The sequence below is a fragment of the Xenopus laevis genome, chromosome 2S, assembly GCF_017654675.1.
Source record: "Xenopus laevis strain J_2021 chromosome 2S, Xenopus_laevis_v10.1, whole genome shotgun sequence".
In the NCBI taxonomy this organism is placed as follows: Eukaryota; Metazoa; Chordata; class Amphibia; order Anura; family Pipidae; genus Xenopus; species Xenopus laevis.
In genome coordinates this window covers 7,223,885-7,245,129 of record NC_054374.1, presented here as the reverse complement: position 1 = coordinate 7,245,129, position 21,245 = coordinate 7,223,885, and the positions used below count along the sequence as shown (strand labels likewise).

The 21,245-nt window shown below is 39.4% G+C and overlaps 1 protein-coding gene across 1 annotated transcript in view; it reads left to right on the top strand.

Moving 5' to 3' along the window:
- LOC108709193 (transmembrane protein 211) overlaps positions 1-21,245 on the top strand; it is a 104,088-nt gene that overhangs the window by 32,605 nt on the left and 50,238 nt on the right. Inside the window, exon 2 of the mRNA XM_018248821.2 lies at positions 3,112-3,250. Coding sequence (XP_018104310.1) covers positions 3,112-3,250 — 139 coding nt within the window. The remainder of the gene's footprint in view (positions 1-3,111; positions 3,251-21,245) is intronic.

Below are 21,245 nucleotides of genomic sequence, written 5' to 3'. Positions count from 1 at the left end.
ATATGAACAAGATATTAGGATCAGAGTTAGAAAACCGTACTCTCTTTAATTAAAGGGAGCCTGTCACCTTAAGAAATAATTCTAAATCCTATGTAATGATGCTAGTCAAGTAAAATAAACTTTCACCATATAAAGTATTTAAATCTTGATTCTTTTAGTCTTGGAAATCAAAATCACATCACACAGGCATGCGCCATTTTGTAGACACTGTTATTAAGGCAAACTTTGCATCATGCCTAAATCTTGTTTATGCACCAGAATGGGGCACCTGATACCCATGTCCAAGCACTGGCTAAACAATTAGATAGTGAGGAGGAAGGAGGACAAATTAAAGCTACTGATATTTCAGCAGCTTTTCTCCCTGATGGATCTCTGTCCATAAATCAGCAGATATCTATCATGGAGGCTTGATTATACTATATGTTTGAGGACCGCAGAAAGACATTGGGCCACATGTTTTCCTATAGAAGATACCCATGGGCAGTATGGAGGACAGTTAGGAGCAGACATCCTGAATCTGTTCCTCTGTTCTGATAAAAAAATAATTTTTGCTCTTGGGATAATGCATCAGGGAACTGATTGACCATCCATAGTATCTCTAGTGCAAGGTACAAAATGAATGAAAGGTAAACAAATGACAGAAGAACAGTGTCAGATGCAGAATATATGTACCCAGATAATGAGAAGGAAGAAAATCTGGAAGTTGATGGCAGAAGAAATGGAGTATGGATTATCATGATGGGAATTCAGCAGAACACAAGGCTGATTTATCACCTGCTTGAAGATTAGGAGGAGACTGAGGATTTTATTAGTTTTGGTTTCCATGGGAACCGCAGTTACACAAAGCCGAAGTACGAAATAAAACGCCAGGGGAAGAGTTGCATTCCTAAACAGGACTGACATCCCAGCAGAAATCAGTCCTTGCCGGGCAGGTGGTGACTGAGTGCCGTGTCTTTCAGAGGCATCTGTGCCCATTCATGGGGCATGGGGAGTGCTCTAGATAACAAATCTATAATCAGGGGTTCAATTTTAGCCGAAAGGAGGCCTAAATCCAAAGTGTAATGCTGCAAACAATACTGACAACGTTCCACTTTAACGATAATAAGAATAAAATCCCAAACATCATGAAAAGCAGAGCATTTTACTCAGGTCTATAAATGATTCATTAGCATGTGGTAAGTGGGTTCCATAAATACCAAGCCTGAGATTAGGCAACTCATAATATTCCCATTTAATATTTAGGATATTGTCTCATCCAAGTCCAGTTTCTGCTCCAACACTTTCACTAAGCTCAATAGTTTGGGAGATAGTTACTAACTGTGATAGGTTCTTGAATTTGAGAGTGAGTTGCTAAAGGTCTTAGACACTACAAGTTTCCCATTACTGTGTATACTAGATATCATGGACAGTTTGGTCAACACAAGACATGCAAGAAATAGATTCCATATGACCCACTTTCACTCCAGGAGAGATGTGCGTGGTGTTGTCAAATGCTACCATCTCAATGACAATTATTGATTGATGACTCTGATACAACCTACACACCTGGCATGGATCTCCTATAAGAAATATGAAAAGATATGGGCCCCAGTACTGAAAGAAGGCCTTGTATAAAGAAGAAAGGAGAAGACTGAAGAGAAGGTGTTGAGACACCATGACTTTGTATTAATCAATGTGCCACCAGCCTCCCTTCCCCATCTATGTGCATGAAGAACAGCTGCTACGCAAATAGGTTAAAGATTAAACCCTCAGTGACATACCGTACCTGTATAAACAGAATGTTGTCCTAATGATCAGACAAGGGAAAGTTGTGCTCACCACTAATTTTTAAAAACATGAAGAGGAGGTTCAATGAGGTTGTGACTACAAAATTGACATAGACAAATACAAGAGGTCCTCTGCACTCAACCCATTGTCAATATATTAAGGATATTGAAACATTTTGTGCCTTAAGTTACTAAAAATGCCTTACCCTTTAAACAAAACAGGGATTGTTTGTCCATATATTGCAATGTATTAATCTGGCCAACTACGTCACAGTCATCCCATTGCATCTGATTCATTAAGAATTCTATTGCTTCATTATACATTTTATAAAGGGACTAAGTTTTACTTGCAACTTACTTGCTTTTAAGGTTAAAACTCCCAAACTTGGTCGCCCTTGTATTGGCCACCAGTGGGATCACCTGACTATAGCTGGAAAGGGTGGGAGCTACAACATGGAGCTGGCCAGTATAAATTATAACAAACAAGGGAAAGTTGTGCTCACCACTAAAACATTAAGCTTTGACTTTGACGTACCGTAGTTGGCCAGCTTGAATATATTGCAATATATGGAAAAGCAATCTCTCAGGGCCGGAACTATGGGTAGGCAGAAGAGGCACCTGCCTAGGGTGCAAAGATGTGGGGGCGCTGGGCAGGTACCTACTAAAACGTTTTCTGCCTACCCGATAGTTCAGGCAGCTTCCCTGCGCTCTCTCCCATTCTCGCTCCTCCCCTCTTGCACTTCCCCCTCCCTCCGTCACTACCTCCTGTGCCCTTCCCCTTGGTAACTTGCCTGGTTATTGCGCGAATGTGCTCTTGCGCATGCGCACAATTGCGAGCGCGCACAATTTCGAGCCCGCAGAGTTCCGGGCGCGCACACGGGCGGGGGTATCCTGTCGGCTGCCTAGGGCGCTCTGGCAGCACGGCCCGGCCCTGCAATCTCTGTTTTGTTTAAAGGGTAAGGCATTTTTAGTAGCTTAAGGCACAAAATGGTTCAATGTCCTTTATATATTGATAATGAGTTGAGTGCAGTGGACCTCTTGTATTTGTCCTAATGATCGGTGCACCCCTAGAAGTGGTCCCTCTATCTTATATACAATACCAGAATGTATTATTTGGTTTCTTTATTCCTGTAGTATTGTAAAGTTTAATTAAATGTAACTTTAGAAATAAAAAATAAAACCTGAAAGGTGAATATATTTGTTTTAAATCCGTAAAATGTGGCATGGAACATGGTTGTGACTCTCCTATCCAGATACTGTTTGATGGTACTGAAATTGGATTAAACTGTGCCATGATTGATGCAGTCATAATGTTCTTCATATATTGGTGTTTCTGCCGTTACAGACGAGTGCCGTACTTTGCTCCGGAGGTTGTTTTCTTCTGCTAATGAGCTGCTTGCTGGCCATCGTGACCTTGTTTCTTCCAAGTGGCTTGTGTGAAAGACGTCTGTGCACTCTTGCAGGATACATGCAGACAGCAGCAGGTAAGTTATTGATAGGTATAATATGTGCATTTATGTTTGTGTCATGAGCTTCAGCACAGGGGGCCTTACTATACTTTTATTATTGGTCTTGTATTTTTTTTCCATAGAGAGTCAGCGGTACCAGGCCCGGAATTGTGGAAAGGCCACCTAGGCCCGGGCCTAGGGCGGCAGACTTTTAGGGGGGCGACATGCTGCCCAACCACACCCACATTGGTTCAAAAACACTGGGGATGCGCTGGAGATACAATCATTTTTTTTAATTTTCCATGCACCTGTCCCCCTGGAGGGGACGGGCGACGAACGGCAGTGGGCCTAGGGGTGCCCACTATCTAAATCCAGCCCTGAGCGGTACCAGTGCTACCCTGCATCACTCATATTCAAAACTGTCCCGTATTAAAGGTGAGGTGTGGCCCAGAGCAGAATGAAAGTTAGAAGTGTTTGTTTCTTTATTGGTATGCCAATGTCAGCCGCGTATCAGCAGAACTGCCTTTGACTGGCACATTTTGACTTATTCGTCATCAAAAACCCACTTTCAAATACTGTTATACAATAATTTTAATTACACAAGTGATTTTGTGCGATGTGAGAATGTTTGAGTCCCTTTAGATGACAATGCCCTGTTCCTGCTTGAAAGCAGAAATTCCACTGCTCTATAATCACTTGTATTTAATTTTGGGGGTGTATTTATGAAAGCATTAACTCTAATTTTTAATTGTCTCTAGTAATCCCATACAAGTGAGAAGTGTGTGGTAGAAGTTCACATTGATGGACCGTGTTGAGCTGTAGTGTCACTTTTATATAATGTGGATAATTGTGGCCTTATGTATTTGTTGCCCACAGCCCTGCTTTAAAGGTGCAATCTATGGAAGGAATGCCTTGCAATTACCAAATGCAACGTTTATTTAGCGGAATATTTTTATTTACGTACAAGTAAATACTCATATATATATATATATATATATATATATATGAATCTGACTGTGAACACGGTATTTTATGTGTATACACAAAGCACTTGTGTCCCACAACTTTGTGCATTTCAAGTGTGAGTATGAGCTAGTAGGGAAGTGTGGGTCAGGAAAAACTTAACCTGCACCTGAATGGCTTGGATGATTTTTTGGACAGACATAATATCAAAGGCTATTCTGATACTAAGCTCTATAGTTAGAATAGGTATGGGTATATAGAATTTAATTAAAAGTAGGGAGGGGTGTGTGTATGGGGCTGGGTTTTCATTTGGAGGGGTTGAACTTGATGGACTTTGTCTTTTTTCAACCCAATTTAACTATGTAACTAACTATGTAACTATACTAGCCTGAAAAACCTTAACCCACACCGACCCTAACCCATAAAACCTTGACCCACACCCGACCCTAACTCGCAAAACCTTAACCGGCTCCTGACCCTAACCCACAAAACCTTAACCCACACCCAACCCTAACTCAAAAAATGTTGCCATTGTAGGACCTGCACCCGCGTCATCTTGTTTTTTACGCTACTTCTGTGTGCGCTTCTGGTTCCAAGACATACAATTTTTGGGTGCATTGGTGGAGTGTACTTCCCCAGTCTAATCTGCCCCCAACCTTAACCTGCGATGGTTGGCAAAATATCAACTCTAACCCTCTTAACTTGAGGTCAACCCACAGGTCAATGCAGATTAAGGGGCAACCTGTACATCACTATCCTAGGGCTTGTGATATGAGAATCTGGGAGGACAGCGCATGTTTGGGGAAAAGGGTATGAGCAGTGTCGGACCGGGATGCCTGGGGCCCACCAGAAAACCTTTGAGTGCGGGCCCACTCTCCAAATTATTTTTCCTTTTTCTTTATTCACTTTTCTTCTTTTTCTTATTTCTTTATTATTTTAATCTCTTCTCCTTACATATTATCATCCATTCTTCCCTCCATTTCCTATCTTCTCTCTTGGAAATGGGGGGGGGGTGGCAGTGGTATAGACATACAAGGCAAATTGGGTGAGCAGGAGGGCCCACTCATACCTGGGCCCACCGGGAGTTTTCCTGGTATCCTGGTGGGCCAGTCCGACACTGGGTATGAGCAGGGACATTATGGTGAGAACTTTTAGGGTATAATGCTTCTGTATATGGGAATATATATATATATATATATATATATATATATATATATATATATATATATATATATATATATAGATAGATATATAGATATATAGATATATAGATATATAGATATATAGATAGATATATATATATCTATATATATAGATATATATATATATATATATATATATATATATATATATATATATATATATATATATATATATATATATATATATATATATATATATATATACAATATCAAAACAGGGGGGTTGTGGGAGCACTCTAAAGGCTTTAAAGTATACATATAAGTATAATAAATGCTATTGCATATGTACCCAAAACAGGGGTTATTTTGTTACAAAGTTATGATCATAGGCCCATACAAGGGCCGAAACGTTGGATGCACAAGTTGTAATAAAAAACCTTTTTTCCACGAAATATTGGAGTGCGGGTCCTTATCTGATGATTGTATGCTGAAGCTTTGACCCAGCACCCACAGTATCTTCAAGACTGGATCTGAGTGCGAGTGTTTTTCTATTTATATATATATATATATATATATATATATATATATATATATATATATATATATATATATATATATATACACAATATCAAAACAGGGGGGTTGTGGGAGCACTCTAAAGGCTTTAAAGTATATATATAAGTATAATAAATGCTATTGCATATGTACCCAAAACAGGGGTTATTTTGTTACAAAGTTATGATCATAAAATTGATAAGCCACCATACCACGTCAAGGTAAACCCCGAATGGAGGTCCCTAACTTGTTTTATATTTTATGTGCATTTTAGCATTACCTGTAATCAATGTCCGTTGAAGCCTTTAGAGTGCTCCCACAACCCCCCTGTTTTGATATTATATATATAGGCCATCTCTACCCCCTGTGCTGATTTTATAAGCCAACAGTGATGGAAGCCCTTACTTTTACTTTTGTATTTTTGTTAGCATTACTTGGAATGTTTTAGTTACATTCGTATTTGGATCATTGCTATGATGTACAGGGTAAAACAAAAAATAAATGGAATAAATTTCTTTCACTATAATTAATTATCTTAATCCCAGAATAAAAATATTGGCACTGACAATTTCACAAGTGATAAAACTATAAACTTTAACAGCATGTACCAGTCAAAATAGTGGCTCAGATGTGGCAAATACTAGATCTAATAAGGCTAAGAATAGCATATTATTTTTACCAACGTTATTAATATATTTTATAATTGCTGCTTGCTGTATTACACAATCCTGTATTTCTTGGATAAAATGAGGCCTCATTAACAGACTCATAACGCAGCATATTCCCTTCTGTCATTTTTTTGGGGGACCAGTATGGAAATGTACAATGAGCTTTAAAATAACGGATACATAATAAACAGATCTTATATACAGAAATATGAAATGATCTGCATATATAATTGATTTGCAAATACGTTGTATCCCTAGATCCGTATGAGAACACAAGCAAACCAGCACCATAGGCCTCATTTAAGATGTTCAACAGGCAAAAACATGGGTTCAAAGTGCCCTGTTATATTTGAATGCAAATGGTGATGCCCAGACACAAGCACGTCTATATCAAAATGGCAACTATCCTGACTATTCCATTAATTCATGCAAATTCCTAGTGGCAATTCTTTAAAAAAAGGGGCTCATTTTTCAACACTCAGGAAACGTGCACTTTAGTAGTAACGCATGGCAACCAATTATATGTTTGCTTTAATTATTCTTCCTGCAGCTGAAAAAAACAAATCTTTCATTGGTTGCTATGGGTTACTACCCAGTTGCAAATCTGCCCAGTATTGATTAAATTACCCCATTAGGTGTTTTTTGTTCTCCTTTTTATCTCTCCCCCCCCCCCCCAGTCTTGCCATCATGCTGAGTAAACCTGAGCAATTTAACTGTTGAAATTTTCTCTAAAATCTGCACCAAATATTGCAAAATGCAACAATTTATCCTTCTGGCTGACTCATTTCTGCGACTCATAAAAATCAGATTCACATATTTTCTTTGCACTCTTCCACTGTTCTCTCCAACCTCACTGGTTCTCCCAGCCTCCTCCTGAACAGATAGCATGACTATTGGGAAGGGGTTTCGTGAGGGTCCTAGCCAGTCTAAAGAGACAGCTTGGATATTGTTATTGGGGGTAGCTACCCGCGCTAATCTTAGAAAAAAAAACTATGAACAAATCCATCCCAACACCGTTTTAATGTTACCCCCCCCCCATGCATTTTGACCACTTCATTTTTTCCCCCTGAATTTTCCCTCTGATGGGATCTTCTTCATTCCAGCTAAAACTTATTGAAATATATTGAAAAGGAAATTTTTGAAATTTTTTTTCACAATTACAATGATTCACTGAGTTTTCCCTCGAGGAATGACCCTTTCTTCCCAAGCCGGTAATTTCACAATTGCCAGTGTCAACATCTCAACCCATTCGCTCAAACGCAATGTGACAGAGAACCTGCTGCTTTGACATCAGAGTTTGCAGTCTCTTCTCTCCGGCTATAAAGGTCCTCTGCAGATTACACTGATCTGTATTTCTAATAGTCACAGTGAATAAAGTACATAGCCTTTAAGTCTAAACCAGGGATTTCAAACTGACAGGCCTCATGGCTGTTGATACCTGACAGCAACTCAAAATAGCTTGGACTTGTTAAAGGGACCTGTATTTTACAATGTGAATTATTATATATATATTGTGTATATGTATATATATTGTGTGTGTATATATATATATATATATATATATATATATATATATATATATATATATATATATATATATATATATAAACAAACAAGGGATATATTGATAATGGGTTGAGTGCAGAGGACTCTTGTATTTGACTATATATATATATATATATATATATATATATATATATATAGTCTGTAAACCCATTATACAAAAAGCTCAGAAGGCCAAGTCCCATAGACAACATTTTACTCGAATAATTTTAAATTCTAAAAAATATTTTTCTCCATTATAATAAAGCAGTAACTCATACTTGATCCCAACTAAGATATAATTAATCCTTATTGGAAGCAAAACCAGCCTATTGGGTTTAATTAATGTTTACATGATTTTCTAGTAGACTTATGTAGTAATTGAGATCCAGATTATTATCTGAAAAACCCCAGGTCCCAAGCATTCTGGATAACAGGTTCCATACCTGTAATATAAAGATTTTTAAATAAGAATAAAATGACAATATTATATATTTCCCTGAGAAAAGCCCTCACTCCTCCTGAAACTCTATGGCTTGACATGTCAAAAACACTGGCCTGACTTGTTTAGCACCACTGAAGCTAATTCCCTAGTGTCGGCCATTTGGAGAGCTAACCCCAGACTTTCTCGTCTCTGGATAGGACAATCACTGGTGATAACCTGTGCCTCAACGTTAAACTGGGAGCAGTGATGGGGCAGAGCAGCGGTGGCAAATTACTTCACCCAAAAAAAACCTTTAAAATCAACTTTTGATCATTATACCACCTTTGATATAGATAAAAAAGGAATAAAGCATCTTATTTAAGTTTCTTTCTATGGGACCTTTCTGGTGGGCATCCATACTTTTCCAGGTATAATTCACTTTTAACCTTCTGAACCTGAGTCAGCCCAAGTTGTAGGACTAAGTACAACAATCAAAAAGATGGTGCAGAGCGCCATCTCGAATGTGAGATTAGTCAACAAAAATGATATCTACTGAGTCATTAAAAGTAAAAAAACATTTATTTGGACATGAGACCTAATGCGTTTCATGCCTACTGGGACACTTACTCATAGGTAAGTGCCCCAGTAGACCCGAAACGCGTTAGGCCGTCTTGTCTCTTATGTCCAAATAAATGTGTTTTTTTTACTTTTACTAACTCAGTAGATATAATTTTGTTGACGAATCTCATAATCGAGTTTTTGTCAGCCCAAGGAGTGCCAGTTCCATGGTTTGCAATTTACATTAAGCAATACTAGATATGGCCAAGCCCTACACAATTATTTCTGTGGCTATAACATTATGATTTTATGGTGGCAGTGTGGGTTTTTTTTTCTCCTTCTCAGAACCCAGAGCTTCTATCTGATTCCATCCACAATCTTTGCTCTTATTAACCAAAGTGAAATGATAATTTATAAACTACTTACTTTTATGGCATTTAAGGTCAGATTATTTAGCAGTGTGCAGATTGTAAGAGAAAGCAATGGAGACGGGGCCATTAGCCTGATCAAAACTGCTTAGTAAATTTTAATTTGTCAATATTCAAGTGCTTCTGCCTTTATTTATAGCTTGCTCCTTGCAGCAGAGATGGAGAGCTGCTCTCTATCAAGTCCCTACGTCTTGTCCTCCGTTGTCTAGAGGAGAAAACCTCCTGCCAACACTAGGAAGGCCAGTGATCTCTTATGTTCTTGGCATTGTGTTAAGTGCTCAGGGGCAAATTCACTAAGCGCCGAACGCTAGCGTTACTTCGCTAGCGTTTGGCATTTTCGTTACTGCGCAAATTCACTAACGAACGCTGGCGTAGTTTCGCTAGTGTTATTTCGCACCCTTACACCTGGCGAAGTTTCGCTAGCGACGTAACTACGCAAATTCACTAACGCGCGCAGTGTACCGAACGCTACCTTTTACGCTAGACTTCCTTCGCCACCTCAGACCAGGCGAAGCGCAATAGAGTAGATAGGGATTGCTTCAAAAAAAGTCAAAATTTTTTCTAAGTCCCAAAAAACGCTGGCGTGTTTTCTACATGATGGGTGATAGGCTGAAAAAGATCGAAAAATTTTTTGGGGCTCCCCTCCTTCCCCCCTACATTTCCTGACTCATGGCAACTTACCTAGACAGTGGGCACATGTGTAGGGCAAAATAAAATTTTTATTTGAGGTTTTGAAGGTTTTCTAGCCATTTGTAGTGATTCTACGTATTCCTCCATTGAAATTTGAATTTGGCGCCGTATGCAAATTAGCCTTCGCTAGCGTAACTTCGCTTCACTTAGCGAATCAACGCTAGCGCAACTTCGCAACCTTACGCTACCCCTGAGCGCAACTTCGGATTTTAGTGAATTTGCGAAGCGCTGGCGAAACTACGCCTGGCGAAGTGCGGCGAAGTTACGCCTGGCGCAACTACGAATCTTAGTGAATTTGCCCCTCAGTATCCGGGAAATGTCTGTATCTGATGAAGATAAGGATACACAGGGAAACCCTTTCATACCTATATAATATCCATCCCGCGCTAGAGTTTCCTTATATTCACATTTGCCTCCCTGCAGTTGACAAACTGCTAAACTGGACGATTCTTGTGAGCTTTTAAACTTGCCTCCTGGGATATTCTAGAATTAATTGAGGTAATGTGGCATTAAAGAGAAGTCTCTTTTTACTGGTCTGAAACACGCCTTAAATCCCCAAGGTCCTTTTGAAAATAAAAAAAGTAAGTAACTGATTAAAGGTGTATTTGGAGACCAAGTTACTCTGAAAGTATACAAATTTTATTTTACATTTAAAAATTATCCATTTAAAACCTGGCCGGCTAGGAAACAAACCTATAACAATATAAATACATAAAAGATTATTTTCAAAATGATTCAGGTAGGTGGTCACTTATTTAAAATCACAGTAATCGGAATTTTCCAAAAGCTCCTAGGTTGTATTCAGTGATTCCCCCATTGTGTTGAGCAAAGTTTGTGTGAGTTGTAGTTCGCCAATTTGATAATCAAGTGAGAGGTAATTTTCCCAAAATGGGTTGCCAGGCTTATTATGATATATGTAGAGAAGGTTAAATGGGATGTCCCCCACACCCCCTCTCTTTGCAGCTACATGTGCCCCCCAATAGTGGACTGAACTCACCAGATCCTGCGTTGGTCTTTCCTCAAAGGTACAGTTAGGCACGATGACTTAGTGACAGGTCACTTAGCGTTGGCTCCGATAGCCTTTTCGTGATGTCTCCACTTTACAGATACCTCTTTCCAAAAATCTGATGTGTCTCAGCGCGTGCGTTCCACTGCGGAGAGCAAAAACGCAGAATTTGTTCACACCGAAACCCAGAAATTTACTGATTTTCACGACATCGCGATTTCACGTTCACTGAGTCCCGGCAGCTTGCCGATTTTCATGATTTCATGATTTTGGGGTAAATTCACCATAAATTTAGTTTCAAGCTTAGGAGTGACACACCACCTGGCCGGCCAGGTTTTAAATAAATAGTTTTTAATGTAAAATAAAATTTGTATGCTTTCAGAGTAACTTGGTCTCCAATCTTTAATCAATTCCTCTTGGGAAATTCTGTTTTAGTCCTCGGTGTATGGCAGGAATATAATAACAAGTTCAATGTTTGTTCCAGTTCTAGAAAGCATCTTTACTTAGAGGGCAACGAGCAAAAATATTGCCCTGCCTAACCATCGTTTTTTTCAGATGCCAGGAGACTGAAGGTGGCAAAAGTTGACATAAGCGTATGATGTCACTGTGCAATGGTGTCATAATTAGGGATACGTTAATCAAAAAATGGTTTATTGATTATGGATAAGTGAATCAGTATATACAATATATGTATGGGTTTCCAATTCTGCTAAATATTCCCTGACTTAGCAAATGGGAGCTAGCATGTAGAGAGTCCTGCACGGAACCAATTTTTGAGACCCGAACACGCAGCCAGCGACCCGAATTGCAACCCGCATATTTACCCACTTGGATCAGCTTCCCAACCATGGTCTGCAACTGCCTTACCCGCTACCCGACCCCTGTCCGCAACTGCCTTATCCGCAACCCGCTGACCACATTAAACAGGAATTGCTGTTGCTGCAAACCGGACGTGACATCATCAAAAGTCGGGGAAGCAGAAACAAGTTTTGTAAAGGAGTAAAATATAAACAATATAACAAGATAAGAAACATAGCTAGAGACTCACAACCCGACCCTCACCCAAAAATCCTACCCTCATTCCGCAGAGTACCTGCATTTTTTGCGGGTAACTCGTGGGGACCCGTCCCACTGCAGGACTCTACTAGCATGGATAACTTGTCCCGAAACAGGACCCTATGGGAAAATAAAGTAGTAAAGACTTCCAGTTCCACTCATATTAGGCTCAAAATCCATCAGAATGTGGGAAAGAGTATTGTCTGTCTGTATATAAGCTTTATCAATGCACCAGGACTTAATTCTGTAATTAGATTACTTGTACCTGCTCTGATATGTGTCTCCCGTCACTCATTGCTCAAAGCAGCGCACTTGGAGAAGTAAACATGGCGTACGTTCAACAGAATTCTGATAAAATGTGTTTATTTTGTAGGCAAGAATGCAAACAGCAGGGAAATGCAGCAATTAGTCAGGACAGGCAGGGGAGTGCCAAGTATATATATATATATATGTATATGACTGTGCGAGAGTGCTAACACTGCAAGAAGTAGGTTTCAAGCAGCGACACACAGTATGCATTTTGCACTTACTCATAGTAGTCTGTGAAAGGCTCATAAAATATTATTAGGATCCCGAGATATCAACAATATTAAGGCTTATATTTAATGTATAGGTTCTGCACCATAACTCTGTGCTGATTTGGCAACACTTGATTCCCTGCAGCGGACGCCAGATACAATTCAGGTTTGCGTTTTGCTGAATGTGCAATCACTTCAGTTGTCTTTTATCTTTGTCCCGAAGACCTTTCCTCAGGCCCTGACTAGAGCATTGTATATACAGGCTGTGTGTATACAAAACAGAATAATTATATTATGTTCTTCCAAAGGAGACCGTGTGTGCCCTCTGAGAAGCAATAAGCACATGGTGTTTTCTCCAAGAAATAATTTAATGACATAATCGCTTAGAAGCAACAATCTGATTGTGTTCTCACTATGAAGCAATAGAGTACTCAATACAATCCTATACAGGTAATGTATGTGATCTATTAACCGGAATGCTCGGGACCAAAGGCTTTCTGAAGAAGGTGTCTTTCTGTAAGACTATGGATCCAGTTCAGGTTCCAGTAAGTCAATGCATTGGAGATATTTAGTAAATTGGCCATGTCAACGAAGAAAAAGCATAAAGGCTCTGGAATATAACAGTAACATGTATCCCGTCAATACGTTTCCTGGGTTTGCCTGAATGCTGGGAGCTTGCTGGTATATTTACCCTGTAACTTGCCTGACATTGCTCAAGTAAGACTTTTCCTATTCTATTCAAGGCATCTTCATTTGCAATTCCACATGCTCCTGCTATCTACAATCATATTCAACTTCATGCTCCACTGGAAGCCGGAATCATTCATGTTTGGGATCTAACTACTGAATTAACATTTCTACCTGTCATGAAATTAGTCACATACTGTGCAGTCATTGGGGGTTTATTCAATCCCTGAGTTAAACCTGCATTGTTGAAAAGTAAAAAAAAAAAAAAATATATATATATATATATATATATATATATATATATATATATATATATATATATATATATATATATATATATATATATATTTACAGGTATGAGACCTGTTATCTAGAATGCTTGGGACTTGTGTTTTCAGGATAAGGGATCTTTCTGTAATCTCCATACTTTGTCTGCTTATAGATCTTTTAGATATTAAATAAACCCAATAGGATTGTGTTGCCTCCAATAAGGATTAATTACGTATATCTTAGTTGGGATCAAGTACAAGCTACTGTTTTATTATTACAAAAAAAGAAAATATGTTTTTACATTTTAATGTAAATTTAATTTAATTTTTAATAATTTGATTAAAAAGGTGTCTATGGGAGGATGACGTTCCCATAATTCTGAGCTTTTTGGGATAAAGCAGCAAAACAGTCCGCACTCCTAGGTCTTGTATTGTGAAAAAAGAAAAGTGTTTATTCAACGTTTCATCTCTTCCATAGCAACATAGTAAGTAAGGTTGAAAAAAGACGTCCATCAAGTTCAACATCTTTTTTTTATTATTATTATTTCTGCCTAACTGCCAGTTGATCCAGAGGAAGGCAAAAAGAAACCTCATCTGAAGCCTCTCCAATTTGCCTCAGAGGGGAAAAAATTCCTTCCTGACTCGAAAATGGCAATGGAACCAGTCCCTGGATCAACTTGCACTATGAGCTCTCTCCCATATCCCTGTATTCCCTCACTTGCTAAACACCACCCAACCCTTCTTATACCTATCTAATGTATCAGCCTGTACCACTGATTCAGGGAGACAATTCCACATCTTCACAGCTCTCACTGTAAAAAAAAACCCTTCCGAATATTTAGGCGGAACCTCTTTTCTTCTAATCGGAATGGGTGACCTTGTGTCAGCTGGAAAGACCTACTGGTAAATAAATCATTAGAGAGATTATTATATGATCCCCTTATATATATTTATACATAGTCATCATATTACCCCTTAAGCGCCTCTTCTCCAACGTGAACATCCCCAATTTGGCCAGTCTTTCCTCATAGCTAAGATTAGTTACCCTTCTCTGGACCTTCTCTAATACAATAATGTCCTGTTTGAGTGATGGAGACCAAAACTGTACGACATATTCTAGATTAACATTAATTAAAGCCAGTAGGTTGGGATCAATAACAGGGTACTGTTTTAGTATTACAGAGAAAAGGGAAGTAATTTTTAAAATTTTGAATTCATTCATTTAAATGTATAATAATAATTCTGTATACAAATAATGGGTTTCCATATAACGTATCCCATACCTGTAATATGATTGACATTAATTCTGCTTTAATATCCTGTAAGGGCACATACAGAGGAGCGCTTATATCAGATGTACATGGGAAACATGCGCCCAAATTGAGGTCAGTTCTTGTAGAGAGGGAGCATATTAAATCCACTACAAATATTGTAACCTTTGTAAATGTATTGTTTACCAACCTATGTCACCAAATAGCACTCTTGTCTTCGTATCTGTATTAACTTGGTAACCACAATAAGCCTGGCCCTGTGCATGAAGATATATTATGTACGCATAGATACTAGCAGGAGAAGGGAATAATAAAACAAATTGTAAAGCGAGAAAATGGGTATGCCTTCAGTCTTTTCCCTAGAGAAATTGAAATCAGTCCTGTATTGATTCCAGATGTGGTCAAGTATAAAGGCAAGTGCAGTGTACGTAGTACTATTTTGGCTACAAATGTCTTTTTCTTACTTATAATGGAACACATTTACAATTCCAGCTTAATTGATGCCACACTCTGAGGTGCATCATCCACAGTTGCGCTTGATGAATGAAGTCTTGCATTTTCAGAGTAGTGGTTGCATTACCTCTGGAGCAGGTTTTTGCATCCAATTCAGTGGACACAAAAACAGTACGTCTGTTGATGCAACCTCCTACAGCTGCCTCCAACCCCAGGGTGGTGAGATCTTCAGGCTTCTCCAGTGTCAATCGCATTTGGAGTTATTCATCAGAAGAGGCATAACGAAGCAACCATGTAGAAGTGCATGAGCGCATTCAGATGAGGCTTGCATCAATATTCCCACCATTGCATTAATTTTACAGTACATACTGGTGCTGTAAATGACCCCTATAAGCTTACATTTGGAAGGCAAATAATCATCCTGGCAGCCTCTAAAAATAAAACAGATTCTATGATATCGGTATTGCAGAAATATTAGACTGTCAGTGGTCTACTGGTGAAGAGTTGGCATGAGGAACAGTTTTCAGCCTCAGCTATGTCAAGAAAAATGCAGTGAATAGCATTCCACAAAGCTGACAGTACTGAGAAACAGTTCTGAGAAACAGTTCAGAGTCTTTCCAGGGTACAGCTAATTCTGATCTGCTCTGTCTGACGTAGATGGGAGTTTGGCAAAACGGCAATGGTTTGGCCACCCCAGAATTATGAGTATTTTACTGTATGCAGACCAAGAATAGTAGTCCAGCAAAGTTATGACAACTCCCCAAGTTATGGAAGAGGCCCAAGTGCACCGTCCCTGAGCCTGCAGCAAGGGGAGAGGTCCAAAACCAGAAATTAGAGCCAGCACTCAAAAAGACAATCTTCCACCAGGCAGAAAAATAGGTAAAATACTTATGTCAGATCAGCATAGCCTTACGCGTTTCATGTTATACACTTAGTCATAGGCTCTGTTTTACTGTATGTACCCATGTGAAGTGTAATGCTGTTAAGGAATGTGATTAATTTGGGGCAGCTATCTCTAATTATTTATTTACTGGGAAAGATTGACTATTGATTTATTGATTTTGAATTGTTTCTGCCCCCCCCTCGAACCCCCCACCCTTAGATGAAATTTAGTGTTTATCGTTGAGTGTCTGGCCAGCCAGTTTTATTTATGTGTTTGAATTGATTATCGATTGTAAAGGACACTGAAGGAATTGAATTTAATAAGGAATTTTATTATTGGATTATTGGGCTCATATTAATTATTATTTTGTTTTTTATCCTATGGGAGACCAAAGGGGATTGGGCCCTCCAATCCAATTGTAAGGAGCCTAAACAGAGTGTCACTAACTGTTGTTGTTTTTATTGCTGTTGTGCATTGTGCCATATGTAACTGCACACATAATGGTCCTGCCGGTAATCTTAGGGCAGATCACAATATTCCAGCCGCTGAACTACAAGAAATGCCAGAACTGCAGACTAAGGGCTGAACTCCACGTTGCGGCTTGTTCTGATCCGACGCAATGAGAGGAAGAGGATGCTCCGAATAAAATGAAAGTAATAGGAATGTCGGACCTACAAGCTGCGTGCATCCGACATGACACAACTGCCGCACGTTGTGTCTTCATCCAACTGTCGTGTCGGATGCAAGCAGCTTGTAGGTCAGAGATTCCTATTATTTTCATTATATTCGGTGCATCCGTCTCGTCGCATCTGCTTCCCCTCATCGCATTGGATCTGTAGAAGCCGCACCATGTGTGGTTCAGACCTAAAAGGCTTAGAGTGGTGTCAGTTTATTGTAAACAGATAATTGTTTCTGAAGGCTGTACAGCAGACATCAGGCAGCTGATTAAATTAAGCTGTGATTGGAAGCAGGGTTGGCATCATTCCTAATGGGCAAGGCCGACTGCCACAGGTTAAATGTGCATTAGCCCTCACTTGTTCTTCAACAAGGCATCGGGCGGGGGGCTAGACTTCTAATTGATGGATGTGCTGTGTGTGAGTTAAAAGAGCAATTTATATCGGGAGGTCACAGTGCTGTAAATGGACCTCTGGGATAAATGGGAAAGTTCAGTTATTGCAACAGCCGAGTGCAAGGTCGTCAGTGAATTGTAGCTGTAAAACTGCGGCTGACTTGATGCTTAGTGTGACCCTTGTGCCACCGGAGATGGACTTTCTTGTCATTCCTGCATAGGAGCTTTATTATTATTGGGACATCTCACGGTGTTAATACCATTGCAATATTCCCCTGATCTGTGAATGGAAATACATACTCCCTCCTTTCCATTATCGTCGTCCTTCTCCTTGTGTGCACGTCAGTTACCTGATTATCCTCAGTAGCTAAATGGAGCGTAGCTTATAACTGGATTTCATGCCTCCTGAAACAATTGTTTCTCTGTTATTGACTCACTCGTCTGTAGAAAATCCAGCTCTTGGAGACGGGCAGAAAGACAATTCCTGAAAAATGTTCCAAGCTCCATGGTGATTTCACCTGTCCAATGATCTTGTTATATTTAGGGCATTGACAGCAGCCTAGTTGGCCATAGAGACAAGAACCTGAGCTCTCACAGAGATCTTCTGCTAGTTGGGGTGTAGGTGCTGGGAACACATATAAACCATATTTCAAAGTAAAAAAATATAAACCGCTAATAATTTCTATGAGTGGAGATGATTGTCCCTAGGTTTAGTGCTTGACACCCCTATTCTGTGCTAATAATCTCTTAACAAGAACAGGTCAGTAGATAGGAACTGATCTGTTTGTGCATAAGGTGTCCCTGCAGGAGAGAACTGGTAGGACTTTCAGAAAATAAAAACAAAACAGAATATTCCTTTCCTGGAACATGTAAAAAGTGAATAGCCTTTTGTTATAGTGGTGTTCTCCCAATATTAAGGAGGTTATTTATTAAAATCTGAATTTTAAATTAAAAAAAAAACTCAACACAATTTTCAAGATTTATTATACCCTGAGGATGGAAGAAGTCTGAATCCGAAAATCCAGCATCTCAGACCTGCCAAGGTTGTATATAAGTCAATGGGAGAGGTTTCTATCCTATTTGGAAGTTTCTGTGCTCTGTGTTGGAATTAGCCCGAAAATCTGAATATTTCTGACTTTTCAGGGAAAAAACTAGTGATTCTGAGAAAAACTCTAAAAAAATTGCATGATTCGGCTTTTCGCTTAATTTTTTCTTTTGTCCCTGATCCGATTAAATCATGCTTTTTTTAATAATAAATAAGGTCCAATCGTGGATTCTAGTTTGGTCTGATTTTTTGTATATAAATAGTCGGAAAAAATAGGATTTTGATAAATAAGGCCCTAAATGTCACCTGTTTAACATTGGGAGAACATTCTTACTTAAAGGGGAACTGTCACTCCCACATAAAAAGCAGGATAATAAAAGTTCTTTGCAAATTCAATATGAAACCCAAATTTTTTTTACATCCATAGCTGTTATAAATGTATTTAAAAATCTGAACTGTCCATCATATATTGCCTGCAGCGCCTTTATGTCTCGGGGTTCGAGGCAGGGCAGTCAAATACTTTCACTTTCTTCTCAGCACTTCCTAGATATCACTGTGCTCATCACAATCCCCACCCCTCCTCGCGTCCTATAATTGTTTCGCCAGGGCATGGCCACAAGGTGCTCCCTTTTCGTGCATCCACAAGATTTTGGGGAGATACAGATCTTGCCTTAAAACCAGTGTCCACAAAATGGCGCCTGCCAGCTTGCTGTGATTCTGAGTTTCCAGACTTAAGGAAACAAGCTTTAAATCATTTATATAGTGTGAGTAAAATTAATTTTGCTCAATTAACATGATAGAAAATGATTGGGAATTCTTTCTTCAGGTGACAAGTCCCCTTTAATTTGCTACAGGGTTTCTCATCCATTCACCTGCAATGAATTTCTAACATTGATATAGATCTTCTTTGTGGGTAAAAAACAAAACATGGTGATTTGCAGCCAGAATTGCACTTTGCACACTGCTTTCTATTCATAAATGACTCTTATGGTCATGTAGATGTTGTCTTACTACAGTCAGTGTCAGACTGGGCTGCCCGGAAAAAAAACAGTGGGCCCCGTTGACCCAGTGTTCTCCCCTTTCCGGAACATAGTCTCTGCCCCTCCCGAACCCAATAGCGGCAAAAGAGAAGAAGGTAAGCGGCATACTCAGGTGGGGTAGGCCAGGTTGGACCCCAGCACCACTTCAGTCACAGTCGAGTCCCAGTTGAGCCCAGATAGCCCAGATCCGACCCTGACTACAGCTCCCTTCATACCCGAGCCAAAAAGTAAATTACTGTTATGGAAGCTTTATTTCTACAGCAGCTGAAGCATCACTACTAGTTGGGCATATCTTGTTTATACCACATAAGCAGAAGCTGGTTTAGATATTTTATTTATCTCCGAGAAGGTTGGGAGCTTGCGGCTACCCGTGCAGTTCTTCATATCCAGCTGCATCAGTTCATTGGGCTGCCGAAGAAGCGAATAATACAAACAGAGCCCACAGCCTGGTGGCACATAAATGTAACGACTTGCCAGCCATATATACAAGGAGCCTTTATGCGCATTTATAGCTGTATTTTCTGTACCGAACGACGAAGAGGTATCTCGTACAGAGCGGCAGCAGATGGCTAACTCTGTTCAGCCGTATAATAGTCTGAATTACTCTGACACTGGTTCAGATCACAGCTTGTATAAATGCCCAGGCTTTCTGTTGGCACAAATAAGAACACTGAGTGGGTTGCTTTGTTTATAGCCTGACGTCTATGTTGGCAGCTTGCCCTTTAGATTTCACTTAACATTTCACACACCAAGGAATTCTAAATGGAATAAACTCACATCTCCAGTGCCATTGCATAATATTGTAGAGGACAGGCTCATTTAAAAATAAGTACATATATCACAGATCTCTCATTCCTAGCAGCAATTACTTTACATCAATGGATTTTACCTCTTCTGCTCTTCGGTTGTCTCGGGGAGACCATAGGGCTCATTAAAGGGATACTGTCATGGGAAAAAACATTTTTTTCAAAACGAATCAGTTAATAGTGCTGTTCCAGCAGAATTCTGCACTGAAATCCATTTCTCAAAAGAGCAAACAGATTTTTTTATATTCAATTTTGAAATCTGACATGGGGCTAGACATTTTGTCAATTTCCCAGATGCCCCAAGTCATGTGACTTGTGCTCTGATAAACTTCAATCACTCTTTACTGCTGTACTGCAAGTTGGAGTGATATCGTCCCCCTCCCTTTTCCCCCCCAGCAGCCAAACAAAAGAACAATGGGAAGGTAACCAGATAACAGCTCCCTAACACAAGATAACAGCTGCCTGGTAGATCTAAGAACAACAACACTCAATAGTAAAAACCCATGTCCCACTGAGACACATTCAGTTACATTGAAAAGGAAAAACAGCAGCCTGCCAGAAAGAATTTCTCTCCTAAAGTGCAGGCACAAGTCACATGACCAGGGGCAGCTGGGAAATTGACAAAATGTCTAGCCCCATGTCAGGTTTCAAAATTGAATATAAAAAAATCTGTTTGCTCTTTTGAGAAATGGATTTCAGTGCAGAATTCTGCTGGAGCAGCACTATTAACTGATTCATTTTGGAAAAACATTTTTTCCCATGACAGTATCCCTTTAATGACCACTCTGTGCACTCTGCAATGTGCAATTAGCCATGTGTTTAGCCACAGTACAATATTTTTCCAACATGCTGACTTTATAGCGCTGGGTTTCATGCAATATTCTGAAGATTTCTTGGTTTTCGGGGGGAAAAAAAAAATTTTGTTTGTTTGAATTTTTGTACAATTTTTTTTTTTTTA